This window comes from Apus apus, chromosome 15 (assembly GCF_020740795.1).
Source record: "Apus apus isolate bApuApu2 chromosome 15, bApuApu2.pri.cur, whole genome shotgun sequence".
NCBI classification, from domain to species: Eukaryota; Metazoa; Chordata; class Aves; order Apodiformes; family Apodidae; genus Apus; species Apus apus.
In genome coordinates, this window is record NC_067296.1 from 6116319 (window position 1) to 6143869 (window position 27551).

The 27551-nt window shown below is 55.4% G+C and overlaps 1 protein-coding gene and 1 long non-coding RNA gene across 3 annotated transcripts; one reads left to right on the plus strand and one right to left on the minus strand.

Moving 5' to 3' along the window:
- Nucleotides 1-3068: 3068 nt before the first annotated feature.
- Nucleotides 3069-26197, plus strand: LOC127391001 (uncharacterized). Of its 2 annotated transcripts, XR_007890988.1 has the most exons (5): nucleotides 3069-3779; nucleotides 5941-6149; nucleotides 6964-7101; nucleotides 9797-10045; nucleotides 24053-26197. It is a non-coding gene; the product is annotated as an uncharacterized LOC127391001 (long non-coding RNA). The 2 variants fall into 2 exon arrangements; XR_007890987.1 differs by lacking the exon at nucleotides 24053-26197 and having other exon boundaries at nucleotides 3070-3779; nucleotides 9797-14568.
- Nucleotides 18560-22406, minus strand: R3HDML (R3H domain containing like). The gene is made up of 5 exons (XM_051633245.1): nucleotides 22146-22406; nucleotides 20601-20719; nucleotides 19970-20102; nucleotides 18813-18928; nucleotides 18560-18692 (listed from the first exon to the last, which is right to left on the minus strand). Exons 1-5 carry the CDS (start codon nucleotides 22404-22406, stop codon nucleotides 18560-18562), a joined length of 762 nt encoding a protein of 253 aa, XP_051489205.1.
- Nucleotides 26198-27551: the final 1354 nt, after the last annotated feature.

Below are 27551 nucleotides of genomic sequence, written 5' to 3' on the forward strand. Positions count from 1 at the left end.
CAGGAGGCAGGGGGTTAATCTTTAATCATCTCACCCACTGCCGAACGCTGCTAAGCTGTTGGTTTGTGGTTTGTTTTTTTTTTTTTTTGTGGTGGAGCAGCAGTGATTCTTGTTGACTGTTTATTATTGAATCTGGAGGCTCTTGGCCGAGCCTGGCTCTGGGTGCAGGCAGGACCATGGGAGCAGGAGCTCACCAAGGAGGGAACACCTTCCTGGGCTGTTGACCTTGATGTTGGGCTGCTGGTGTTGGTCATACTTGTTGTACCTGGGGTGGAAAGCTTGGAAAAAGCCCTGCTGGGAGAACAAGGTTGCTCTTTGCTCATGTCAAGGTTGCTCTTTGCCTTCTCCCCTGCACCGCTGGTTGCCTTCTCCCCATGATTTTCCCTTCTCTTGCTCCCTCTACCCCTCCCACACTTTTTCCTTTTCCTCCTCTCCTGTCAGAGAAGGTCAGTGCCTGACTGGCTATTTACACGTTGCTACACAAAGTAGCAACATACAAATCCTTTACTTCCCTATAAACCGAGTTTTACAGGGACTGGATGCTCTATAAACAGATCCCACTCTGCAGCTGTGCTCAAACGGGGAGCAGAGCGAGCAACAGAGCTGCCCATGCCCTCCTCCTCGCTCACCTGGGTGCTCTGCCTCCCAGCTGACCCTGGGCACATCATCCCTCCACTTTAGACGGGATCAAGACGTTTCAGTGTAATTGCAAGATCAGTGACTAGGAATTTAATTGATTCCTGAATGGCATTGGCTGGATGGCGCAGGAGACCCGGCCGTTAATGGTTCAGCATCAGCAACTTTGCATTAAAAACATGCCCATGATTTCACAACCAGCAGCCAGTGGCTGAGTCCACAGGCTGCTGATCTGGGCTCCCAGCTGGTTTGTATTTTTGCTTCCCAGGCACCTCAATGCAGCCCTGGCCCCACTGGTGCCCTGAGCCACCCTGACCATGGTGGCATCGCTGCCACAACGTGGCACCAAGGTCACTGGCTCCACAACAGCATGTGCCCGTGGGCAGTGATGCCAGCAGTGATTTGCTATTTACATTTTAGAAGCACAGGGGACTATTCAAGCAGCCCTTGCCACCCAAAACTATGACCTACGAAGCACTTCCAACCACTTCCACTACCCTAAGGTCTGCAGGAGACAAGCTTAGCACAGGGGAGAGGCCCTGCACTCTCATTTGGAACTCGTAAAGGGTCCTTTGCTGCAGGGACAGTTGTCATCCCATCTGTGCCCCTGAGAGAAAGGCCAGAGCTCTCTGCACTCATGTGCCAGTGGCTCTTCCCTTTGGCAGCAGCAGCCCTGGGCCAAAAAAAAGGTTTAATAATGTGCACACTGGGATGGGGATGCTAAGGTAGAGCATAGCCCCCTTTGTGGCCTTGTCCCAGGGACCTCCATCCCAATCCTGGCCGGGCCACAGTGATCCCTTTGATTAGATAAAATGCTACAGACACCAGGTCAAATATGTGCAGGATTTGCCACAGGGTCTAGTAAAAGATTGTAAAGGCGCGACCCGTTCTGCTCTGCTCAGCAAAACACACCGTGTGCTTAAATAGCCTGCTGAGCAAGGAAGGCTGCAAAGGCCGTTTGCTCCCTGGGCAAGAAGGATTAGTAGGGCCAGGAATAGACACTGGAGAGGCAGCACGTGTGGGAGAGCAGCAGATAAGGAACGGGGAAGTTTGGAGAGCATTAGGCAGCTCACAAGGCCAGGACCATCAATGGGACGTGGCGCTTCCCGCCCCGGCGTCGTGTTTACTGTCGTTTTCTTGCTAGCAGTGTCCCCTCCCAAATCCCTTCTCTGTGTGAAGGTGGAGAACCAAACCGGCCAAGGACATCCCGTGCCTCCTTTGTGCCCAAGGCTTGTGTTGGAAATGCTCTGGCTGCTCCCCAGGCATGGCCTGCTGCAGGAGACGGATGCCTGCCCAGGGACGTGCCGCCTGGGGAGTCCTTGCTCCCTTCAACATCCCTGCAAGGTGGGTTTTCAGACAGCTTCCCAGTGTAGTCATGGCCTGTATTAGCTAACAGGACCCTGCAGATGCTTTAGGTTGAAAATGTTCAAGTCAGCAGGAGGTTGTGGGGCTGATTCAAACACTTCTGACCTACAGAAGATGTTTTGGCATTTTTTTCCAGAGAGAGACAACTCGGAGCTGGCAAATCCCCACTGGTAGGCAAAGGCTGTTCCCAGAACAGATGCTGAGGGGAAGTTCAGCTTTCAGGCCCTCTCCTCTCTCCTCCTGTCCCCATTTTCTGTCTCTTCCACCCACTGTTTCCTATACCAGGAGATGACTGCAAAGGAGACCATGACAGCTCCAGGGCATGAAGTGTTCTGTGCCAAGTGACTATTTATTTTTTATCTGTTAAGCAGTAAATCCTTTCCCACACTGACACATCATGACACCAATTCTGCCTTATCTGTATGTCACTGACTGGCAAATTAATCCAAATCAAAAGGGTGTTCCCTGAAAATAAAATTTGTACTTCTCAGTAGATGAGGATCAGGAATAGGCTGTTTAATAGAGTGTTTATGATAAGGATACTATCAGCTACCATGCTTGCTAGATCTTCTTGTTGAGTGGGTTGAACAGGGTTTTGTAAGATCAAAGAATAAGTGAGGTTGGAAGGGACCTCAGGGTCTCCAACCTCCTGCTGGAAGCAGGGCCAGTTGTGAGAGCAGCGTGGGTTGCTCAGGGCTTGGTCTTGTTGGGTCTTGAACTACTCCAAGGATGGAGATGGCCCAGCCTCTCAAAGCAACTGATGCTTGACTGTTCTCTTAGTGAGTAAGTTTCTTAAACACTGAACCTTTCTCCAGTTTTTATGCCCATCAATCTCCTCCTGCCATGCACCCTGTGAGAAGCCAAGCCCCATCTTCTCAGTGTCCTCTGTGGGATATACTGCTGAGGTTCCTGCTGAGGTTCCTGCTGAGGTTCCTGCCGAGGTTCCTGCTGGCCCATTTCTCCAGCCTGCTGTGGGGCTGGGTCCCTATCCTCCAGTGTATCAGCCAGAACCCCTGGTTTGGGGTCACCTGTGGACCTTCTGAGTGTGGACAGTGGTCAGGCTGGAGCCTGGGGCCCTCCTGCTCTTTGCTTTTCCCTCTCACAGCTCTGCACTCTCAAGCAATCCCCAGCAGAAATGCCAGTGCCCAGAGCCCACAGGACCAACCTCGACTCACACCAGCGATGCCACTGCTGCCCCAACTCCAGATCCCTCCTACCATGGCACTCACAGCTCCAAGGCCACTGCAGGGCTGGAGTAGCTTTTCCTTGGCATGCAAGTGAAGCAGAGACAGGCTCAGCTCTGAAACCTCTGCAGAGCAAGAAGTCCCTGAATGAGGTCGAGGCCCCTGCTCAGCCCAGCACTGTTCGGCCGAACGAGCGGCTGGGGAAGCCTGAAGCGGAATCACAGGGCAGAGAAGAAACGTCCCAAGGGAACGTCACCAGCGTAGTCATCTCCACACATGCAAAGGTCCCTTCTGCCTTTTTTTTTTTTTCCCCTTTGAAATTTCAAATTCCAGTTTGTGGACAAAGTCCTGCCTATCTGAGAATATAGATCTCCGACCACTGACCAAACTCCACTCCAAGCAGTCCTGAGGGCTGCTCTTCCCTTGCCCATGGACACCTCTGCTCAGACCCTGGATCTGCCAGGATTGCGCCCAAACTTTTGCACCGGAGCAGAGAGTTCCTCCTTGCACAAAACGGATTTTGTGTGTTTCAACCTCAACATCAGCAGCTCCCTTTCTCCACATGGAATGGCAAGGACCATCAGGAATAACCAGGTAGGAGCCTTATCACCTGCAATGTCTTTGGGCAGCCATTGCAGATAGAAGATGAGGAGGAACAAGGGCTTCCATTGTGCTTATACCAGCAATTTTAGCTCATCATTTAAATTAGGAAAACGGGGGGGGGCAGGGGGAGAAAGACAGCTTCAGAACAGATGGAAAATGAGAGGAAACATAAAGGCAGATCCCCTCTGTGTGGTTAACTGATAACTCCAATTTGCCTCTTCCCTCTCATCCTTTCTGATTCTCCCGATTGAGCTCAACTTATTCTCATGCTAATAATTTCTTGACCTGTTTATTCTGCATTAAAAAATTAACAGAGAGCAGTTTACTGCTTGACTTGCTCACACAAGACTGCTGCAGATAGGCAGGCAGGCTTGAAACCTCCCTGCAGGACTTTTGGGTCTAGCAGCCAGTCTGCGCAGCTCGAGGATGAGCTTTTTTTTCCTGTTTTTAAAGAACAGCTTTTTCTAAAGTCAATATAAATCCCCCTCCCTTCATGCCTTAAGTATATTTGCTCTGTGGCTATTTCCAAATGGGAAAGATAAAGCCAAGGGCTTGTGTTTTGTCAGACTTTTTGTAAACATGGATATTTAGGCCAAACTGTCAAACCCCTTTGCCTTCTGCCTCGGCATGCCGTGACTCCAGAGCAGAATTGTCAGTGTGTTAATAAGCAGCTCCAAGGAATTTGGCAGGGACTGGGGGGCTGCAGGTCAGTGCAGATGACACGAGCCCCCAGTTCAAGCAGAGGATCTTTGCCTCCACTCCAGGCAGTCATATAATGGACACACAGACCAGGGTTTGCTCCCGGGTCTATCCCCAGCAACAGTGAGAAGCCTCCAGGAAAACTGATGACTCAGGAGAAGCTGTTTAGGGTCTGTTTGCCCCTTACCAGCCACACACGGCCCATCCCTGGCCCAGAAAAACACTTTGTGGAGGTGAACTAGAAAGATTCTGGCTGGTGGATCAGAAAGATCCAGCTCCAAGAGGCAGGTGGTGGCCACAGTCACATGTCAGACCTGTGACCAGGGGAAGACACAGGCATTTTATCATCCTGTTCAACAACAAATCACTCTCGGTGATTTATTTTCCCCAGCACTGAAGTGCCTGTGGCTGTGGTTGGGACAGATGCTGTTTGGAGCTGGGGGTGATGCCCAGGACAGACAATACTTGAGCAGACACTGGACGTGCTGTTACTGATGAGGCTGTGACATGCAGTGACACCCCGAGCTCCCTGGCACAGCTAAGGGTGACAGAGGCAGCATCACCACAACCTCCAGCTATTTCTCACCAATGCCAAAGTTATCAAAAAGTGGCCAAACCAACCAGAACTGTGCAGGCCCCAGGCCATAAAAATCACTGTAGAGAGAATAAAGGCAGATTTTGGATATGGGGAAGAGTCACTTCAAAGGAGGGAGCAGGCTCTGCTTGAACTCCTCTCCAAAAGCAACATGTGCATTTCAGCCGAAGCTGGGATGGATATTGGAGCTGGAGGGAATTACTGGAGCTAAAATAAATAGCTGCTATGCAAAAGCAGTAGGGAAAGAACTGCAAACACGGGGACAGACAGACCAGTTCAGTATATACTGCTCTAGCCGTAACACTCTGGGTGCCTTTCATCCCAGGACCAGAAAGGGGTTTATTATCCTGCCTAAGTGGGCTCTGAACACTTGAGAAGGTAATTCCTAGTACTTTTGGGAGCTGTTGTTTTGCAAGGACAGTAAGTCTGAGCTGTTCTCAGAAGGGCAGCTGTGCTGGAAAATGCCAGTGCATTGCTGGGGTGTATTTGCAGTCCCCCTGCCTGCATTGCAGCCCTGGAGGACAGCATCTTGTCCTCTGGGACCCACAGTCAGCACTTGTGACTCTGGGAATCTGGCTGCTGTGTTTTTAGGTAAAATCAGGCAATGAACCCTAGGCCAAGCGAGGAGGAGGAACAGTTAGATTCATCTTCTTCCATTACACCACAAGCTGCAACTTGGCCCAATCCACAGCTCCCACCACTCATCCCACTTGTCCCACTTAAACCCCCACACTGTGAGTGTTGCACTCCATCCAAACCCCAGCCCAATGGAGACCCAGACACTTTCCAGCAAAACACTCTCCTGCTGATTTCGAAGGAAATCCAGAAAAGCTCTGACTTTGCCATGCACTGTTCCAGGTTCACTGTCTACACTGGCAGATGCTCAGCTCGAATCCAGCCCTGTTTCAATGTGGGAGCCGAAGCCACAGGGAAGCAGCAACACTGGAGAGAGGATTTGCTGACAGCAGCAATCACCTATTGCTTTCCATGCCTCGCCAGCTCACACATTTAGTGTGGCAGGGATCAGAGCATCCCACATCTGGACCTGGAGAGAACTTGTTTAGCAGGTGGATATGATCCCTTTGGAACTGAAGTAGCTTCCCAGGAAAAAGATCCCTACTGAGCTTGCAGTCTGGCAAGCAAGTAACTCTCTCTTCACCCTTGCCAGCTGTTTGCAGGGCTTTTGGGTTTCATTGACTTTCCGTGTTCAGTACATGCACATGAAACAGCCCCTGAATCGTTCCAGCTGGTGGAGCAATAGGTGGAGGAGGAGAACAGCCAAAATCAACAAAAGTTACAAAGCAAGTTTTACTTTTTTAAAAGTGCATGTTATCTTTTTGCAAAGGTGGATGCATCTGCACACCCTGCCTGCCTGCTGGATGTGACCTCCAGTCGCTGCTGGGGCTCTCGGGACCAGCTCTCACTCACCAGAAATTAGAGCAAAAGAGTGCAAAGCTGTTGGGAGTGTGGAGGGAGAGCTGCAGTGGGGTGAGGGCAGTGAGGGGACAGTCTGAGCCCATGTCCCTGGAGGAGGGCAAGTCAAGGGCTTCAAGGGCAAAAAGCAGCTTCCTGAATCAGAGATCCATGGGCTGCTCCAGCTGCCTTCCTCCTGCCCTCAGCTGGCTGGCAAAGTCAGCCCTGGCTGCAGAGCTGGAGTTTGGGGGAGCATCTAAGGAAAGGGCCACGTGTGTGTCTGATGCGAGGCAGCAGAAGGGAAGGGGAAGGCTGTCACAGGTGGGAGCACTGGTCAGGGCTGAACAGGGGCAGGTCAGCTGGGCATGGCGGGGTGGGGGAAAGAAAGGGTGGTAAGTTAAAATGGAGAGATTCTGGTTCCTGGAATCAGAAGGAAACAAGTTAGTGCAAAATGCTTTTTCTCCACAGGGTGTGCAGAATGCCTGAATACCCTGTCCTGTCCCCAGTGTCCTCAGCCACCACAGCACTCTCCTGTGCAACACAACCATCCTGACTGCTGCCACAGACACAAGAACTGCCACAGAAACACCACCAGCAGAATGCAAGGTATGGGAACATGGGAGCTTTCTTATGTGCAAGGTTTGTTGTGGTGGGGAACAGCAAGGCGAGGGGATCACATGTCTCCACAGTCCCATAAACCCATGGCCAAGACACTGTAATGCCAACTGCCTGGCTACCAGCTAACAAACAACATAGCAAACTGCTAATTAGCCTCTGAGTATTTGACCTCTGTCTCCAAGACAGAGTAATACTATTATTTGTCCCTTTACACTCCTGCAAGGCCCAGTGCCATTGGCCTCTTGTATCATAAAGAAATTAAAATATATTATGACCATAAACTACATCATTTAAGGAAATGAACCATCTCTAGTAAACGTATCATGGGATGCCAAAGCCATGAACTTTTCTAAGTCAATCACCAGCTGATAAAGACCACAGGTATTTGCTGGGAGCAGCTCCAGTACATGGCTCCCAGAGTGGCCCTGGCCTGGGGAGCTCATCCTGCAGGATGGTGGCTCAGGGTGCAGGAAGCCTGGGAGGCACAAACCCAACTGCCCACACAAGCCCTGCTTGTGGGGGATTTTCTCAAGCAAGAGGATTTTTTCTGTGCCTCAGGGTTGAACAGGGGCTGTAGGGATGTTTTGTGGATGAGGCTCTGCGAGGCACAGCAGCCCTGAGGCTCAAAACACATCTGAGTGCCTGCAGACCCCCCTGCAGCACCCTGAGCCCAGCCAGCCTCCTTGCTGCCTCACCTCAGCACCAGGGTCCCCGTGGGTGCTGGGCCCCCACAGAGGTGGGAGACCTAAAAAACTTTCCTAGTAAGAGCCCTGTGCAACTGGTAAGGTTTGCATGAAAAGTGGGGGGGTTTCTCTTAGTTGTTTTAAGCTTTCATTGTGAGGGTTGGGTAAGTCCTGCTGCAGACCTCTTGGGTAAGGAGCAGGCAGCTGACTGGTCAGGACCCTGTGACACAGGTTGGCAGGAGACATCCCCAGACCCTCTGAGGCTGCAGCACGGGGCTTTAGTGCCAGTCACTGTGAACTGGGCTGAGAACAACCAGTTTATTTCCCAAGTGGTGCAGACAGTCACCGGGACGTCCATGGGGCACCAGCCCGGCTCCTCCACCTGTGCCCCCTTGAGTCACAGCACCCTCCACCGTGGCCCCCACATTGGGGTTCCTCTCTGGAGAGCCCCAGAACCCATCTTGGGAACATCAGCCATTGCCACCCACAAACCTGGCCTGTGCATTCTGCACGAAGCCAAACAGAAACCAGAGAGGTGGGGGGTCCCCTCAGATGGGGACCGGCAATAGGTACGTGGGGGATGAGCATAATTTGGCGGCTCCAAAACCCCACTGGAGACCCGGGGGTACCTGGTGTTTCCTGGAGCAGGTCATATCTGCTGCCATTCATCTTCCAGGGGTGCTCAGCTCTGCGGGCAGATCTAGGGGTGTCTCACCCTGGGATGGGGCCGTCCAGCCAGCGAGCCCCCCGGGGGCTGCGGGGCACGAGCCATGCCCGGCGCTGGCTGCGGGGCGGCCCTGGGACCAGCTAATCCCTTAATGCTGGTCACAATGAGATTTGATGATGGGGAACAGGAGTTTGTGCCCAAGAGCTGCAGGTTTTAAAGGGTTCTGGCCACTGCCCGGAGGAGAATTAAAAGGTGGCTCTGGGTTTGCACCCAATTGCCAGTGCCTGCAGCAGCGCCCGCTGCTTTCTGAGCCACCTTTCCGAGGTGCCCTCACCCTGGCCTCTGGTCTGCCACTGTGTTTCTGCCAACCACATACGCAGCTCTAGAGGCTGCTCCAGAAGATGTGCCTGGGTGTGTTTAACAGTGGGAGCAGCTCTGACTTCCTGGCCAGGGAGAGGCTGGCTCCTTTCACTTTAAAATGTTTTTATATAAATACCCAGAACACCGTATCCTTGAGAAACAACCTTTGTCTCTGCTCCCAGCCACCATCACAACATGCAGGGCTGGGACAATCGAGGGTGAAGCAGGGTAGCAGGCAGGGAGCTGAGCACACAGTGCTCCCCATCTTTGGGCAGCCCTGAGCTTTGTGTCCTGCAGACCATGACGAGCATCTCCAGTGGTTCAAACTGCCCCAGGGACATGGCTGCCAGAGCTCTCCCACAGCTCCCCCAGGTGCCTGCCTGCTCTGTGCCAGCACCATCCTTTCCCCATCGTCTCCTGAGGAAACTGGAGAACTCTCAGGGCTGAGATTTCTTAATTGATTGTGGACATTGGTGCTGCTGATGGAGAGTCCAGGAGTCCCCATGTCCCAGGCAGCCTGAGATTTCAGCTAGTGCCTTCCACCATGACCCACCCAGTGCAAGCCCAGCAGGAAGAAAAGGGATTTTCCAGCTGCCAAACTACAAGAAAGCCCTCTCTGCCACCACAGCACTGCACTCTTTGGGTTGTTTTTTCTGGAGATGAAGCTGCTGTGACACTTTTGTCTTGACTTGTTTGGCCCTGGTCCAGAGAGGAGCATGGAGGCTGTTGAGCACCAAGGTTTTTCTCCTCTGCAGGGAGTGTGTTGTGGCATGTGTGGCCCTGCTTAGCCTGGAGGCGGATGGCACTTTTCTGGGTTTTCACAGGTGCTGAGCAGTGAAGTCAGTGCTGAAAGGGGGAGCTGGGCACCTTTGCCGTGCGAGCTCAGTCTCACTGGCCTCTGTGCCTAGAGGAACCAACTCAGGGCCAAGCCCCTCTGAAACACTCACTTTCCTGCACTTCCTTTCCTCCTCAGATGACGTTCCTCCTGCCAAACCTGCCTCTCTCTTGCTGTGCTAAGAAGGAAGGAGCTCATTCCTGCCCTCTGGAGATGTTGGACCCTGAGCACCATCTCAAAGGCGTGAGTCCAGTGGAGGAAACCGTTCCTCAACTGTTTCTGTCCTGTCTCCACCAGCCTCCACTCCCACCCAGAGCAGCCTGGAGTGCATTTAAGTTGATTGGGAGAGCACATGGCTGCAAGCAACTTCCAGAAGGCTCCTGATGGGTTAGTAATGGGGAATGACCAGCAGGTCTGTGCCTGGGGAAGGGGTGCACTGGCAAGGGGAGCTGATGCCCAGCGGGCCCATGTGAAGCAGGGAGCACCACTGAGGGCAAGACTGGGTCTGAACTGTGTGTAACACCTGCCTTCACCCCTCTGTTTCCACACCAGTTTTAATGCCTGTAATAGAGAAACACACCCAGATCAACTGAGGTTTCTCCCAGACACTGCCAGTCCCTGAGCACACACCCATAGATGGAACCACAGGCAGCACCTGTCTCTGCTTCCACCAGGGTGTCCACATGGTGGCAAAGCCACCACCTCCGTCCCACCACCATTTAGCAGCAGACCCCAGGCAGGGGGGCAGCCAGGGCTGTGGGTCTGTGATGTTCATCCCCTTGCCCCTCCCGCCTCCTTATTTCACCCTTCACTTCCCAGTGCCACCTTTGTCCTGCTGACACCAGGCTCTGCATGGGCTGGGTCCCCTGGGCATCCACTGGGGCCTTCTCTGTTCCTCTCTGCTGGGACCTGGCTGAGCCTGCCCATCCCTGGGGCAGCACCTGCTGCTGCTCACAAGCCGTGGTGGCTGCAGGCGAGGGGCTGTGCAGTTTTGCTGGACCTGCAGCACCAGCAGGGCTTTTTTCTATGGGGCAGTTGTTACTTGACACCTTCCACCAAGCCCCCCAGTGTTGTCCTGTCCATTAACCTGGCACACCACCCAGCCTCCCAGCCCATGGCCAAATTTCCTTGGGTGACCTTAGCACCAGTGACTCCTCTTCCCACACCGAGCTGCTGCTTTTCACTGGTATGGTTGGGAGGACCCTGGCAGCTGGGGCACATTGCAGAGGAGCAGCAGCAGCTTCTTCTCACAGCGGGGCAAGGCTTTGGGGACCCTGTGGCAAAATGATGAGCAGAAGGGGAGAGAAGTGGGTGAGTGGGGCAGGAGGAGCCGGGCTCTGCAGCCCCCGGAGCGGCGCTGGGCCGGGACCGCGGCGGCTGTCGCTGCTGTGTCTGCAAACACCTCGAGTGGGCTTGACTGTTGATTCTCACCATATAAAAGGCTGTTGTGGCACTTGTTCAGGTTTGTGCAGGTTTTACAGCTCTTGTTCTGAGAAGTGCCCGTGTATTTGGTTTTGCTCCTTCCTTCAGGTCTATCTGTTGACTTTGGCTCTCCTAACCAGAGCGTTGGGCCATGACAGGAAGCTGAGTGTACAGCTCTCCCCACTTTTCCCTCTTTCCCAGGGGTTATCACCTATAAAATCTTGCACACACCCTTGGCTGGGACATGTTTCTGGTGCAGAGGCAGGTGAAAGGTGCCTACTGGTCCCACGCTAGTGGGTTCAGGTTTGGCCCAGCAGGAGCTGAGCCACCCACCCTGTCAGATTAGTTTTAGGGTGGATAGGTGGGGAAGGGTCTGCCCTGGGCAGCTTGGGGTGGGATGAGCAAAGTCAGATCTGTACAGATGGAAGTCTGAGTGTCAAAGCAGGTTGGCTGGGAGGGAGAAGGTGTCAGGGCTCCCTGACCAACATCACAAAGGAGATGGCCCACACGTAGTGACCCACAGCAGAGTGTTACCCCTTCCCCACCTCCAGTCCTCTTCCCAGCAGGAGATGCCAGCACTGGCTGAGCTTCAGGGACACCTTGGTGCTGGGTGGTCAGAGAGCTCGAGCCTGGGGTGATGTCCATCAGCACAGGGGCTCCTGGTGCCATGGGGATGCAGCTGGAGTCCCTCTGGTGGCTGCAGCATTTTGGGATAGAAAGTCTTGTCTGACCCTACAGACCATTGACTTTTTTGGAGCCAGAATCTGTCTACCCCTCGACTGTGGGTGTCTTTCCACAGCCACTTGCTCTGCATGGAACTTCTCCTCTTGCACCTTTGGTGCATGATCCAGAGCCCACCATTGGTTTTTGAGGCATGCATTTCCTGAAGGGTTTTGCTGGGTGATTTCTGTTGATGTTCAGGCTGAAGGTTGGGCAGGAGCCATTCCTGGGTGTTATTACTTCTGGAACACAGCTTAGCTGGAAGGCCCTTGTGGGAATCTAGTGCCTCTGCTTGGCACTGGTGAGCAGAGCCATAAACCCTGACATGATATAGCCACTACCTTGAAATTTACCTTCTGTGAAAATTCTACATTTGCCATTTCCTCAAACATTTCTGCCAGGAACGTTATTTGCTTGGATATTTGAGGAAAGCAAACAGACAAGGAACCTGAACACAGTTGTGGAGCTTTTTTTTTTTTGTTTTTGCCCCATTCTAACCCTGAGCTTGCCAGCTGAGACACTTGCAGGTATCCCCCCCTGCCTAATGCACCCCTTGGCTCTGCCCTTTGAGCTTTCCTGTCCCAATCCCACTGCAAATATCATTTAAGAAATGCCAGCAGCAGACTAACTGACTTGCAGACCTCCACCTGCCCTGCAGAGCTCAAAATAGCTCTCAGACACTCCTCAAACCTTGCCAGCCTCCTGCTGCTCACCTCCTCGAGCTGGAGCTCCCTGCCCACTTATAGGAGCCCTCTGTGCTACCTCCCCCTTGTAAAAATACCATAGTGTTTTCAAGTGAAGCCAAAGACAAGGGTGTGCTGCTGACTTGGTAAGTGGCTGGGGTGAGGTGGCTGTCCCCACACAGTGGAAGTCACCCTGTGACACTGAGCAGCATCCCTGCAGCCCCCCACGATATGGGGAGCACTGAGCAGCATCTCTGCAGCTCCCTGTGATGGGGGGAGCATCCCCAGCTCTTAGCCAAAGAAACCACCACCAGGCAGCAGCAAACAGCACTCGGGATCAGGCCAAGCTGGCTCAAGCAGGGATTGTCCCTTTTGCATCCTGTCTAAATACCAGTGCTTATTCCTGGATGCACTAAGACCCTGCTCAGATGTTTCTTGCCCCAGTAAGTGCTGGCCCTGCCAGCACCATGGCCGCCCTCAACAGCCAGCAGGGATGGTGGGAATGGGGATGGGAAAGGAGGCTGTGCTGGGTGTCCTAACACCCACCCATCCCTGACAGCCTCTGGGACATGGACACAGAGCACAAGGAGTAAACAGGAATTAAAGAGCAGCTGACATGAGAAATGAAGGGGAGAAAAGCTCAGTGTGGGTAATATCTAGTGGAAAGCTACAAAAACTTAGATCCATTTGGCAATGGAAAACAATCACTTTGCACTGAAAAGTAAACATTTTTAGAAATTCTGCCCCCTTTTGTGTTCTTCAGCTGAAAACTATTCCCCAGATCTGACCAGCCTCTCTGAACAGCTCTGACGTCTCACATTTTTCAGCGAATTTCCAAAGCTGCTTTGCAGAGCTGGCCCCAATCATGTACTGGGCCCTGCTGTAACCACTGGCCTCAGGGATCCCCAGCTCCAAGAGCTGCTCCCAGAGTACAAAGGAGCAGTGCTGCCTGCGCTGGGATTGAGGGGAATTGCCTGGATTAAGCCCAAGTCTCACGGGGGGGTAAAGCTGGAGCTGGGGGCTCGTTGCCTCCTCGCTGCCCAAGGGTGGACTGTCCCCTCACCCCCTCTCCATCCCCTACCCTCTCACACACCCGTTTGCAGCCTTCCCTGGTGATTTAGCACCAGCATTCCTGGAGGAGCTCACTCCAGCTGACCAGTGAGTGCTGATGAGGATGCTGAATGTGCCCCCAGCCCCACAGCTCTCCAGAAGAGATGCATCCAAGATGCACCCAGGGATCCACGCAGGGTGCTGGGGACAGGAGGCATTTGTCACTGCCTGGCAGGGCGTCCTCCAAGCCATTTACACAAGGCACAGGCCTGATAGGAGGGAAATAAGTGTCCCCGAGGTATGGTTTAAGGGGAATGCTGGTGGCAGTTTGGGGCAGGGATGGATGGGAGGGATGCTCCAGTCTCTGCTCTTACTGATGCCACCTCTGCAGAGAGCGGGCTTGTCCCCAGGACAAGTGCCAGTGCTCAGCTTCCCACTTAGATTGTATCCCTGGCTTCACATGGATGCTGTGACCCTGAGAAGGGTTTGGCTACCACTTTGCCATCTGTCAGTGGAGCATCCTGGCTGCTGTGCCCACTTTGCTGCCCACCCCAGCCCCAGCCCTGAGGCACTGCAGGCTCCCTGGGAAGCCAAGCACTGCCCAGTCCCCCATCCTGGCCAGCCCTTCCTCACCTCTGTTTGGATAACTTTTTCACCCATTTTATTTGTGAGGACTCCCCTCCTTCTGCCAACACTCCCAAGTTTCCTCTTGCTTTGGTCTGGGAAGCCTGTCTTGCTTTTTTATTCTTACTCTTTTTTTCTCTCTCCCCCTTGCAAGGCCCCTGGCTCAGCAGCCTGGCCCTGAGACAGGCAGGTCTCTTTGTTTGGCCACAGGAGCAGATGGGGAGAGGGGCTGCAGGTGGGACCTGCACTGGAGACCTGCAGTGATCCTTCCCTGGCCACCCCACAGTGCCCTTCTCTGCCTGCCCTGGCTTGGCCCGTGGTTTGTTCACTGACCCTCAGGCTGAAAAATTAGGAGAAGATCAGGATTATTAAAAAAAATAAAATAAATCAGGAGAAAATTAGCAACACAAAGGGTTGCCTGCCTGTGTTTAAGGTTGCTGATGTGCTGTGGCTGGCAAGCAGCTGCTTGCATCTCAGCCAGCTGTAAATGGGCAGAACTTAATTGTAAGTGATTAAAGAGCTTGTTCAGCTCCTTAGGTTGTATCTACCAGGCAAAGCCTGTTGCTTGCTGCAGGAAGGAGGTTGGATTTGCACACCAGGGCAAAGCAGAACACAGGGACCTTGGATTTGGGAACACCTGGACCTGGCTACCACACACCTCTGTGTCTCCCAGGCTGATGGGTTCATCACTTGAGCCTCCCCTTCTGCAAGTGAGGCACAGGTCAGTCCCTACAAGCTCCGTGGGTCACAAGCCACCTCCTTGCCAGCAACAGGGAGGGAGGAGTGTCCCTTCCTGCACAGTGACTGCCTTAGGGCTTCGGCCTGGAGGATGCTCAGCAACTGCTTCTGCCAAGCCATCCCATGGAGGTGTCCTCACCCCAGGATCTGACCCTCTGAACATCTCAGAGGCATCAAGCCTTTGTTTCCCCATCTCATGAGGAGCCTTCATCATGTGGCTCCTTGCACATTGTTCAAGCAGCACCAGCTGGACACAAAACCGCAACCTGCACTGAACAGACCAAAACCTTGGCATTTTTCTGAGTCCAGCTTCTGTGAGGCCCCATCTTGCTGCTTGATCCTGCAGCTCGGAGCCCTGGGTGGAGGGAGCTCCTCCAGAGCCCTGGCTCCTGCTGGCCTGGGACTTTCAAAGGAGCAACCCAGCAATACTATTGCAGATCCTATGCAATGGGTATGTTGCCATTGCAATGGGCCATGGACCCACCAAAATGCCAGTGAGCCCTGTCTGGCTATGGCTCACCATGGGGCTGTGTGAGCTGAAATGAAAGGGATCTGGAGAGCACTGGAACTGGAGTGAGGAGGCACAGAGCCTCACTGCAGCATGGATGCCCTGCACAAGGGTGGAGGTGGTACCCACAAGAGGCTGCAGGTCTGGAGCAAGAGAAACCACCAGATGGAATGGGGCTGGTGAGGCTGGGCGTGCTCGTGGCTGGGGTGTGGTAAAGGAGAAGAGGAGCAGAAGGTGAAAAATACAGCGAGGAGAGGTGAAGTCACATGATGGAGAGCCAGGGCACACGATGGAGACCCAAGGGAAGTGATGGAGAACCAGGGAAAGTGATGGAGTGCCACAAGGACACGATAGAGAGCCATGGATCGTGATGGAGAACCTCGTAATTGTAAGTCCTCCTCTGCAGGAGCCTCACTCTGCACCCTGGCCATGCCCAGGATTCCCGTTCCACAAGGGACAGAGCCAGCCCCAGCTCCTTGCCCTGCAGGGCATCGTGCTGCCTGCTGCCCTACCCTGCAGAGCCCACGAGCTGTGTTTGTCCAGGCACTGCACTCCCTGCTGGAAAACCTGCCCAGCACCAGCGCAGCCCAGCCCTCCTGGAGGGCAGCAGGGCTGGCCGGTGCCCGCTGTGCCCGCTCCCGCAGCCCGGCTGTGCCACTGGCCACCCGCAGCCTGCGCGTCGGGTGCGTGTCCTCGGGCAGCACGTCACCTCCTTCCCAAACTGCTTCCAGTCCTGCTGCCCACCCTTTGGCAGCCCCCTCAGCCAGCGGGTCGCACCTGGGGGCACGTGCCTTTCTTCTTTGAGCCAAGCAGAGCGAAGGAGAGAAAAAGACACAGATACGTGTTGCTATTACCCTTCTTGTGCCTCCACCTCCAGCCTTTCGCAGGGGCGGGGGGCGCGGCGGGGCCGGGTGGTGGGGCTGGGGGGCTGCTGCCCGTTCCCAGCCCCACTTCCCACTCCCAGCCCCACGTCCTGCTCCCAGCCCCGCTTCCCAGGGGCGACGGCGGGGCGGCAGCGCGGGCGGTGGGAACGCTGTACTCACCATATGGAGCCTCCATCTTAGCGCTTAGCTGGGTGCTTACATTGACCATGTCTCGCCGGCTACTGCTATGGGGACTTGGGGGTGAAAACCAGAGGAAGTGGAGGAGTAAAAAAGAAATCTAAATAAATAAATAATAAAAAAAATGTCTGTCACTAAGGAACTAGGTGAAGGCAGGAGGGAGCGCGGAGAGGCAGGGCGAGGAAACCTGCCTCTCCTGTTATCTTATTGATTCGCTTAATCAGGGCTAATGTGGGTGGAGATGTTAAATAGTAACCAAGCTCTTATGGAAACCAATCTGCAAGGTGCCGTTGCTGTAGCTATAGTAACTGCTGCCAAGCTAGAAACTCAAACACGGCTTTTACTGGACTCTTTTGGGGCTCCCGTTTCCACCTGGTGTCAAGGCCAGGGCAGGCGCCGGGCTGGGGTTCATCCCCGGCCGTGAGGGGACGGGATGGCTGGATCCAGCTCTGCAGCATCCCGGGTGCTGCCAGATGTGGCGCCACGATGGGAAAACCAGGGCTGAGCCTGCCCGCAGGCAAGGGGCTAATCCTGTGCACGGGTCCAGGGGCTGTGGGAGCAGCCGTGGAGGCTGGAACAGGCAGAGCAGAACCTGGCTGAGGCACAAGGGGTGAAACACCCTGGCCGTGGGTTGGGGCTGGTCCCCTCAGTGCAAAACCGAGGGGTGACTTGGGGATGGGGAGCCACGGGGATGTGCAGTGGGATGCAGGGTGGTACTCTGAGCTCAGGGCCAGGGTGCAGCTCCTCCCTGTCTCACTCTGCTTCCCAGACTGGGAGGACCCACAGGGCACCACAGCCTCGCATGGACACTGGTGCTCCCTCCAGGACTGCAGCACCCAGGAGGAGCCACAGGGACCAGGGTCTACAGATGTTCTCTCTGGCCTTGAAGTAGAGGGCAGGAGCTCTCTCCTCTTGGCAGGACCAGCCCCTGCTCCTGGGGGGCCTGCGCTGGAGTGAGGGGGGGCACGTGTGAGAGGTGTTGCTGAATTGATGCTGAATATATGGGGGATCCAGGGCTGGAGCTGAAAAATGGCTTGACCAGCAGTGTGGAACCTCCCACCCCTCCTGTATGTCTTGGGAAGGGGCTGGGCTGGAGGAGCCAATGGGGGAGCAAAATTATGGACATCTGCTCCTCTGGATGGCAAAGAAGGGAGCGTGCAGTGGGGCAGGGGGTGAGCTGGCAGGGGCTGCCAGGGAGTGCTGTGCTGCAGGGCAGGAATCCACAGCTGGGGGCTCAGAGCCAAGGCCTGGGAATTTGGAGACCCCCTGAGTGTGCTGAGAGGTCCTAAAGAGGGAGGAGAGGAGGATGAGGAGGTGCTCGGTAGCCCGGGGGGTGAGGCAGCCTGGGTGCGACCGGGAGCTGGTGGCTCTCCAGCATCGTGTCGCCGGGTGTCCCAGCAGTGCTGGCTTCTCCCGCACGATGGAGCAAAGCGCCCGAGCATCTCCTGCCACCGCGGCCCCGCCGAGAGCTTCTGCACCTCTTCCCTCTTTACTCCCCAAACCAGAGCAGAGGCGCCTGGCTCGGTGCGACCCCGGGGCTGCGGGCTGCGAGTGAGGGACCAACACGAGCACGGGGGTCTCCAGGCTGCTTTATTGGGGGGCTCGGAGCCGGGGGCCCCGTGGTTGGAGGGGCTGCTGCGGAGTGGGGGCACACACGGGGCTGGCTCCCCACTTCTCCAGCTGCTTGCCACAAGAGGGATGTCTTGGTGTTCGCTCACACCAGCCTCTGCCTTAGCATGGGGGGCCAGCGGGGAAAGCCCCCCGCGTCTGCAAAGCAGGGACTGTGCCAGCCAGCCCCGCTCCCTCTGTGCACCCCAAAACCATCCCTCTTTTGGGAAGTAGGGGCCTGAACCATCCCTATTTCCCCCGAAGTGAAGCAGCTGGACAAAGCAAGCTCTGCTGGGGAGGAGGTGTGTTAAAAAAGCGGTTTCCTACGAGGCTCTAGGGATGCAGCAGGTTGGAGGACTGGGCAGCTCAGAGCCACCCAACGCGGGGCAGGGAGGGCTGAGAGGCAGCCAAAGCAGTTCGGGGGGTCAGTGTTATAAATAATTCTGGTTCACCCCATCCCGGGAGCTTCTTCATGGGGTTGCAGCCCCTAGAACCAGCTAACTTGGTTGGATTTGAGTCCGGTGAAGCACAGGTTGTTGGAGCAGCCGCCGCCGTAGGTGGGAGGGCAGGCTGAGCATGGCCGGCCCACCTTGTAGGGAGCTTCTCCCAGCCAGTTGCCCCTAAAAAAAAAGAGAGGAGGGCATCACCTCTGAGCACTATCACCTCGCTGCTGATACTGGAGCAGCCAGCCAGGAGGGAGGAAGGCACGGGGGTGAGGGGACTTCTCTCCACACACTTACTTGATGGCATAGTTGCAGACGAGGAGGACGGCGTGTTGCCAGGTGCTGCCCCACACCTGCACGTTGGCACAGGCAGCCAGGGCACAGCCCAGGCGACTGGAGGATGCCCACACCATCTGCGTGGGACAGACAGCAGGCACCGTTGGGGACTACCCAGCACGGGTGTCCCACAGCCCCATCACCCCGAGACCCCAGCCAGGGCTCCGTCCCACCAGGGAATCGCATCCCGCCTTCCCGAATTTCTTGTGCTGGATGCTGTGCCCCTAGTGGGCAGTGCTTTGTCACCAGAGGGCGGTTTCTTGTTGTCCTTCTGCCTGCAGCCCGTGCTGCCCTGCCAAGCTCACTTAAATGATCAGCAGAGCCCGGGACACTTCTTTGATTTATCCAAATTAGTTCGCAAACTTCACCATCACTGGCAGCTTACCCTGCAGGCAGGGAGGTGAAACAGAACCACAGGCTCCTCCTAAAGCCTCTCCGGGCTGAATTTCTTCCTTAAAAAACGTTATCTTGCCCATTTGTGACCCGGAGCAGCCCCATGATGAGCTGCATGGAGATGCAGATGCTCTGGTGAAGGTTGGAGCTGTGCAGAGGAGGTAATTAGGGGTCGGCACAGCTTTGTCACTGCCCAGGGGAGTAGCGGGATGTTTTCCACCTAGTGCTGGCCAGGTTCCCACTGGATGTGCTGGGAGAAAACGGGGGCTGCATTCCTGGGGAAGCCAGATGCAGCTGGGGGCTATAAAGCTGCTCTATCACAGAGAGGAGGATTCATGCTCAGCGAAAGTACAAATGGGTTTGTTGTTTTTTTTCTTCACCACCTTTGAGGTGCCAATGGGGTAATAATTAGAAAAAAAGCCAAAGCAGGGAAAAAAGCTTAAATACAATTAAATCCTCCTAGCTAGTTGGCCAGAAGGTCCCTGCTGTGAGCTCCTGGGACCTCCCATGCAAGCAGCCAGATTCCCACAGGGAATTCCCTCAAGGTAGGAGGGCATTGCCGCTGGCTGCCTGCACCCCTCTGGTGGGCACAGTGCCTGCTGCCACCCCCACTGCCTGATTTGAAGCAGGATTTGATCCCAGATCCCAGCTGCTCCTGGGAGAAGGGCTGCTGCCCTGGTTTGCAGCCAGGTCCTGGGGGGCTGCGGGGGGGCTTTGGTGCTCACCTGTGTGTAGTGGCTGCAGACTGAGCCACTACATTTGGAAGGGCAGCGGGGGTTGCACTCGTGGGGGTGGGGGAAGGAGTAGTGCTGCTTCTCCTGGTGCCACGATTTCACCATGTCCACAATGGAGCGGTACCTGCAAAAGGAGCTGTGTGTAAGGTGGACCTCCTCCCCCCCAGAGGTCATGGGCCAGGGAGAGGAAGAGGAGGAAGGCTCCATGTTGAGGGAATGGGGGAGAGAAGCAGGATAGAGCAGGGGCAATGATGTCCTTGTGCCAAATCCACTGTGTCCAAGGCCAGAAGACCTGGCCCTTGCTGGAGGCACCTGAGTGCTCAGCTGTGTAGTGGAGATCCAGGACCCATGACACAGCTCCATGAGCCAGGCAGAGAGGGGATTAATGCCATACGCCCCAAAACAAGCAGCAAGCACCTCTGGTTTCCCACATTTACCCTGCTGCAAGGGTTGGACCCTCCTTCTCCTCCCTGAGGGGCTCAACGTGCCTCTTGGCTCCATCTCAGCCCTCCGCTGCCCCAGCTCAGAGCCTCTGTGCTCCTCAGCCAAGGGGTTGCTCCTCCTCCAGCACCGTGGGGTGCGAGGAGTCCCCAGCAGCCCGGTCCACCTGTAGGGCACTCACCTTCCCGATTGGATGGAGAGGTTCTGCCCCACATATTTCATCAGCTGGGGGGGCCCGTGGTCCCACAGGCAGCGCACAGCCCACGCCTCTGCTGCCCCGGCCAGCTGCTCATCCCACACCTGGCCGGGAGGAAAAGAAAAGGGCAGGCAGGGATTTCGGGTGCTCAGAGGAGGGAAGAGTAGAAACCTGCTCCCTTGTGCTCACTGCGGGGCGGGAGATGTTTCTGAGCATCCATGAGGGTCCAAAAAACAACTCTCACATCAGGCTGGAAAATGTCCAGGGGAAAATTACCCTGGCAGCGGGTGCAGGAGCCATGAAACCCCCCTCAGCTGCCCATCCCTCCTCTCGGTGGTTCCCTGTTTCTCCTCCCTTTAGGGCTGGGTTATGATCTGCCCGTCGCGGCTGCTGGGCAGAGCTGCCCTGAGGCAGTGCAAGCCCTGGCTGTGTGATTCCCTCCAGGAATGAGCTGCTTCTGTGGAAGGGGGAGCTGAGCCCAGGGATGAAACCCCGCAGCTGCTGTTGCTGCAGCTCCCAGGGATCCTCAGCCCTTCCCTCAGCCCTGGCACAGAGGGAGCGGGGAGGACAGCGGATTCCTTCCTGCATTATTTAACGGTTCCTCACCCACCCTGAACCACTTGGGGGAGATGACTGGGAGTTATTTTGGGAGGTAGGGATTTAGGCAGAGCAAGAAGCCGAGCAGGGAAAGTCTGACCTGCTCTAGCACACAGCAAGCCGGGCTGCTGCAGGCTTCCCTCAAACCAGCATCCAGGGACAACCCAGTCCCTTTGGCAGAGCTCTGGTCCCCTCCCTGGAGCAGAGCAGCGTGTGGCACCTCCTGCCCTGAGGGTCCCGCTCTGTGCCAGCTGGAAATCCCTCCTGTTGGTGGCTCCCCATTTCTCCTCCCTTTAGGGCTGGGTTAGGATCTCTAAGCAGAGTGGAGACGTCCCGGGCGAGGCTCTGTCCAGGGTGGCTGGGATGCAGAGGAGGTGCCCGACCTGGTGCAGCAGCTCAGCTTTTCTCTCTCTTGCTCCTGCATGTTTCTTCTCCTGGGAGCTGGCATCCCTGGGCACACTCCTGCACCAGCTCCTGAGGGACCCTGGAACTTGGGACAGAGCCGTCTCTCCTGGCTGCAGTTGGGGCAAGGCTCCCACCTGGGTTTTGGGTTAGGACCTGAGCTTTCCATGCTTGAAACCACCTCCCTTCCCCTAACACTGCCTCTGCAGCTCAGCTGGATAGATCCTGTCATCCTGCAGCCTGCAAGCTCCCGGACATCCCAGGCATGGCACCAGGGGTCCTAAATCTACCCCTGGGTGGAAACATCCCCCCATCGGGACCCCATCCCTCCTGCATAGAGGCTGCATGGGGTGTGCGTGAGTCTGCCCTGCAGCAGGGACACAAAACATCCCCGGGCACAGCTGCAAATCCGGGGCAGCACCTGCCACCCCTACGTGTGGGTGTCCCATCCCTACCAGGTCACAGGTGAGCCCCTCGCTCCCACCACAGCTGCCAAGAGCCAGGGAACACCCCACGGGACCCCCAACTCACCATATACTCCATGTTGGCAGCAGGAGGGGACACCTGCGCCCGCGCTTGGTTGTGATAGTCCAAAATGCTGCTCATGTCGCGGGGGGAGAGGTATCGCTTCCGACGGCTGCGGGGAACCCCCGCGCCCCACAGCAGCCCCACAGCCCTGCCCCTGCCTGGGGACAGCAGCTCGGTGGCGTTGGGCAGCAGGAGGGAGCAGGTCTGCTGGCTCATCCAGAAGCCTAAGGCGCTGAGGTACAGGGGCCAGTGGAGCAGAGTCATGCTAGCCCGGCCGGATCGGCTGGTGGCTTCTTGCTCCCACACAAAGTGAGGACAAGGCGGGTCACCGGTCCCTGGCACGTGGGTCTAGGAGAGGAATAACACAGGCACCACTCAGGTTTGCCATGCACATGCAAACAGCGCTTCCTAAAACAAGATCAAGATAATTTTCCCTTTCTTTTCTTTTATAAATATATATTTTTAAATTAATCTCTTCGATAACCTCATGTATCACAGCAAATTCCTCAAAGACCAGCAGGAAGATGGCCAGGGAATTGTTTTTGGAGTTGTTTCTTTATAGAAAACAAACAAAAGGAGTATGAAGTCTCCCCTGATTTTTTACTGCTTGCACTTACCTGCCAGGCAGGGGCTGATCAGGAGCACGCTGAGGTATTCGCTGCAGCTGCCTGCCCTGTAACTTCCCAGGCATTTGGTGTGTTGAGTAAATCCCCAGCACAAATGGAAATATCAGACAGATACAGAAATGCACGGCAAGCTTGAAAAGCACCAGCAAGAAATCCTAACGACTCTTTATCTCAGGGAAAGAAAAACCAACCACCACAAAACCAGAATAACTAAAAAAAAAAAAACAAACCACAAAAAACCAACAGCAGAGAAAAAGGCTGGAATATCACCTCATCTATCAGCTGATGCACCTCCTTACATCCCTGGCAGCCCTTTCCTGGAGCAGCAGGGAGGATATTCCCCCAGCTACGTACCTTGAGGACTGAGCCAAGAGCAGCCGAGCCCGGCGGCAGCGGCAGCCGGTGGGATTGACCTTTGCAAACAACCTGCTGGGGCAGATGCAGGGGAGAGGCTCAGCCTAGCCCTGGCGGGCAGCCCGCCGGGGCCTCTGACGCAGAAGCTGCATCTTAACTCTTCCCCCCGGGAACGTCCTGAAGTTTGGAAGGAGCTCTGCTAGGAGATTTATAGGCTGGTGGATGCCCCGGCGCGCACAGGCGCACGCAGGCACGCGGAGCCCTGCACCGCGGGGGGAAGGCAGCAGAGCCCGGCCAGCAGCTCCAACGGGCAGGGGGGCTGCTCCTCCACTGCTGGCTGGGGTTGGGTTTTTCCCTAGATACCTACAGGGAGAGATTCCCAGAGTCGTCTCTCTCCTGTTCATCCCTCCCCAGCTGGGGTCTCTCTGGGAGCTGCGGAGAGGGAAGCGAATCCAGGTCGGTGAGGGATGGGGAGGGGGTTTTGCCCTGGGTTGATGGCTGAGGGGCTGATGTTCACTACAAAACCCAGGGTCACCTTGCTTTGGTGTGAGCTGAGCAGATGGCAGAGACAGCCCTTGACAGGGGTGGCCGGGAGGGGACCTGGTGACTGTGTGTGCCCCTGGGCCAGCAGCTCTCCGCGTTAGAAATGAAGCCAGTTGCCTGGTGGGCTCCCCAAGGACTAGAGTTTGCTGCAGACCAGGGGGGCTCTGCCCAGCTCCCCACCGCCAACCTGGGCTGGTGATGCCTGGCCAGGGACATCTTGTCAGGGGAAAAGAGCCCTTCCTGTGTGAGTTGTGCTGCCCAGAGAGCCCAAGCGATGTCCAGGGGTCTGTCCCCGGGGAGGGGAAGCAGCATTCCAGCAGCATCCAGGGCATTTCCCTACAACATCCCGAGCTGTCACGGTGCCTGAGACTGCCTGTTTTATTGCAGGTCACAACAATGCAAGCCTGGCAGGCTCTGGAGGGGCTGCTCACACTGCCGGTCACATCTCCTCTTCCTCCCACCAGGCCTGGAGCCAGCAGCAGCATGTGAGCCATGGAGGGCTTGCTGCTGTCACCATCCTGTGTCACTGTGTCCCAGGTGAGCAAAGTGCTGCCCCACACCTCACCAGGCCTGGGCTCCCAGGGCACAGGTGGGCTTGGAGACAGGATTTGGCTCTTTGGTTGCATGAGGGGGAGCACCAAGGCCAAACTGCTTCTCCTGACTGGTGGGAAGCACGGAGCCAGAGGCAGGGAGCAGAGACCAGAGTGCACCAGGGGAAAGCTGGTGCTTGGGCAGGGAGACAAGGAAGCTGCTGGGATGGTGAGGGAGGAGAAGGCAGTCCCACAGCAGCAGCCCACCACTGCTTCTTGTTCTCACTGGTTTGACTGGGAGGAGAATCGAGGATGCTGGCCACAAGACTCCTGCCCTGTGCTGGGACTGGTGCACATCCCAGAGCCTGCCAGCTGCAGCCAGCAGCCCAGGAGACCTGCAGTGAACAGAAGCCTACCAGAAGCTCAGGGGGGATCAGACCTGGGTGTGGAGAGGGAATAACACCCAGGTGCTGAGCTGATAGAAAGTCTCACCCTGCTGTGAGATTGTGCTGTAATAGTTCCCTGTGTATATTTTTCCTGGCATCTGCTCTCCCATAAAGCAACTCGAGATGCTGTGGGTCCTGGGCAGCAGCTGGAGACATGTTGGAGGTATGTTTCCATCTGCTCCCCACCCAGTGGATGGGATGATGGATATGCCAGAGAGGAGACAGGGAAACTGCTGCTGAGGTGTCTCTGGCCTTGCTCTGGTGCCATGGAAGGGAACCCTGGGTGCAGGGAGCAGCAGCAGCCATGGCTGGCAGGGCTGGGCATGCTGCAGGGGCCAGGCTGTGACACGGGGCTGGTGCTGGGCTCACTGGAAGGTCTGAATGGCCCCCAGTGTCTGCCAGCTTTCCAGGCTGCTTGTTGCAGGGGATCTGACCAGCTCAGCTGCACCTTCCCAACACCAGACCTCCCCAAAACACCAGCCATCTCTCTGCAGGTGCTGGCATCCCCAGCTTGCCCACACCCAGGTGGGACATTCACCTGTATGCAGGGGTGGGTGCCTGCTCCAGGGACTGGCAGCAGCTCAGCCCTTTGTGCCACACTGGGCACCTTCCCCTCAGCCCCAACTATCAAATCTCTCATTAGTAAGGCTGGAAAAAGCAGTTTCATTCCCAGCGGATTAGAAAGGCAGATGGGGACACGCAGCAGCGATTCAACTGGGCTGACTGGGGACACGATCTGGGCAGGCTGGGAGGAGCAGCCGCAGGGTAGGAAGGGCTCCGGGGTTGTGTTACGGGGAGGGGTTTTTAATGTTTTATTATTTCACGAAAGACAGAGCCCTGAGCAGCCCTGGCTCACCCGGCACCGTGAGCTGCAAAGCTTTGCATGTGAGAAATTGTTGTTAAAGTTTTGGTTTCCCCGGGGCTCAGGGAAGCAAACCCCGCAGCTCCCAGCGCCGGCAGCAGCCGAGCCCCCGCGCCCAGACAGGGCCGGGGCTTTGTCTTGGGTGCAGGTGGAAAGCACTGCTTAATCAGCACTCCGCGAGACAATCCACATTCCAGGAACTGGAAGGGGTTTGTGTCCCTGCCAGGCGTAATATCCTGCAGCCCAGACTGGCCTGGCTGCCAAAGCACACGGTATCTGCAGCGAGGACCTTGCTGGGAGCCAAGAAGCACAGGCATCCGGCTGGAGACAGCAGCAGAGCTGACAAATCCTCGTTTTAACGAGCATCAGGGGAAAGACAAGAGATAAATCACCAGGTTCACAGCACTCCCTTGGCCGAGACACCCACCGATGCTTTTACAACTGACACATGTAGCAGCTCGCTCCAGAATAAGCCAAAAGAGGACTTCTCTCTTGTGGTATTTTCTCCCAGCTGTTGGCTTCAGACATCACCCATCACCCGTGCATCACCGATAGTGACATGAGCCCACAGGGCTTTGCCTTTTGTGGAGGGATCTGCTGTGGTCCCTGAGCATCCCTGTGCCTGGAGGAGCTTGTCCTGGCTTTCCATAGCAGGAGCCTTCTCTCTGCTGGAGTAAAATAAAACAAAACCAAAGCCGTGCTTGGACAAAACTGTTTTCTCAGGTAACACACAAAATCTGTTGCTCCAGTAAAATATTCCCCTCTTATGAGCAGAAAGGCTCATTTTCCAGCTTTGCTGTTCCTTTCCCCCAGTCCTTTCCCCAGGAAGGAAAGTGGGGCCTTTGATGGCTTTTTCCATTTCTAGAGCTCTATAGAGGTCCAACATATCCAGACCTTGGTTCCTCCCCATGCATCATGAAAAAAAGATCTTCCTTCTGACTTAGAGCTCAGAAGAGTTATTTCCACATGTTGTGACATGAGAAAAGCCAGGCTGAACTCCCATACATTTATTTGTGTTGTCCCTGGAATGAAACACTCCACTGAGTGTAACCCAAGCACTTTCTCTTAGCACTTACATTTTTTCATTGACTTCTCTAAAGGGTTCTCATTACTTTTTTCATCTGGTAGGGGAGATGGTTGATGTCCTGGTATCACCCTGTCCACATGGCACAGCTCATCCAGACCCAGATTTCACATCAAGCTAGTCAGGGTGTCCTCTTGGTCCTGTTCTTAAAACTTAGGAGCTCTGGCATTTTCAGGAATCTTTGGAGCAAATTTGAAGCAAGGTGGCCCATGGGCTTTTGCCAGAGCTTGCTGGATTGTTTATGAAGGGTTCAGTTACTGGGGGTTTTTTTAGGAATTTTTTTCCTGCTGGGCTAATGCATTTGTGGCATTTGTTTGGGGGTATTAACTGAGGTGTCCCCCAAGGCTAACTTGCATCCTATGTGATCTCTTTGGCCAGCAGGTGGGTGTCAGTCTCCCCACCTCTCCCCCTGTCCTCTATGGCACCGTTGGACCTGTGGTCCCCACCACCACCCCACGAGTGCCTGTGAGGAAGCTGTGAAGGCCACAGGCTCCAGCCAGCACCAAGATATAATTGGAGCCTTTGAAAGGCAAGAAATTTTTCCACCAGCTCTAGAAATAACCCCCTCTGAAGCCGAGTGCTGCGGGCGGTCCTTTCTTGCAAAGGTGTTTTTTACAGTAACTGGGCTAAGTTTAGAAATCCACTTAACAAACAACACGGAAGCTCCTCTCAGCACCATTCTGAAGGGGGTTCATTTGCTGTTTGCTAACGATTTATTTTTCAGCCCAGCGCTGTGGCTGCAGGATGGTCCTGCTGCACTCTGCCAAGGTGAGAAGGATCTAACAGGTCAATGGAAAGAGGAGCCCACTGCACCTTGAGTCAGCTGAGACCAGGATAGACCCAAACCCTGGAGCTAAACAGCAACTGGGACCTCCTTGCCAGTCACAGGCAGGCTGGGTACCAGAACACTCCACTGACCCTATCCCCACTGCACACCCACTTGCCCACCTGCCCACAGACTCAT

Coding starts and splice junctions, on each gene's coding strand:
- R3HDML (XM_051633245.1), bottom strand. CDS start 22,406: ATGACTCTGCTCCACTGGCCCCTGTACCTCAGCGCCTTAGGCTTCTGG. Junction 20,720..22,145: donor CTGCCAACATGGAGTATATG/GTGAGTTGGGGG, acceptor CCTCCCGGCCAG/GTGTGGGATGAGCAGCTGGC. Junction 20,103..20,600: donor CTCTCCATCCAATCGGGAAG/GTGAGTGCCCTA, acceptor CTCCTTTTGCAG/GTACCGCTCCATTGTGGACA.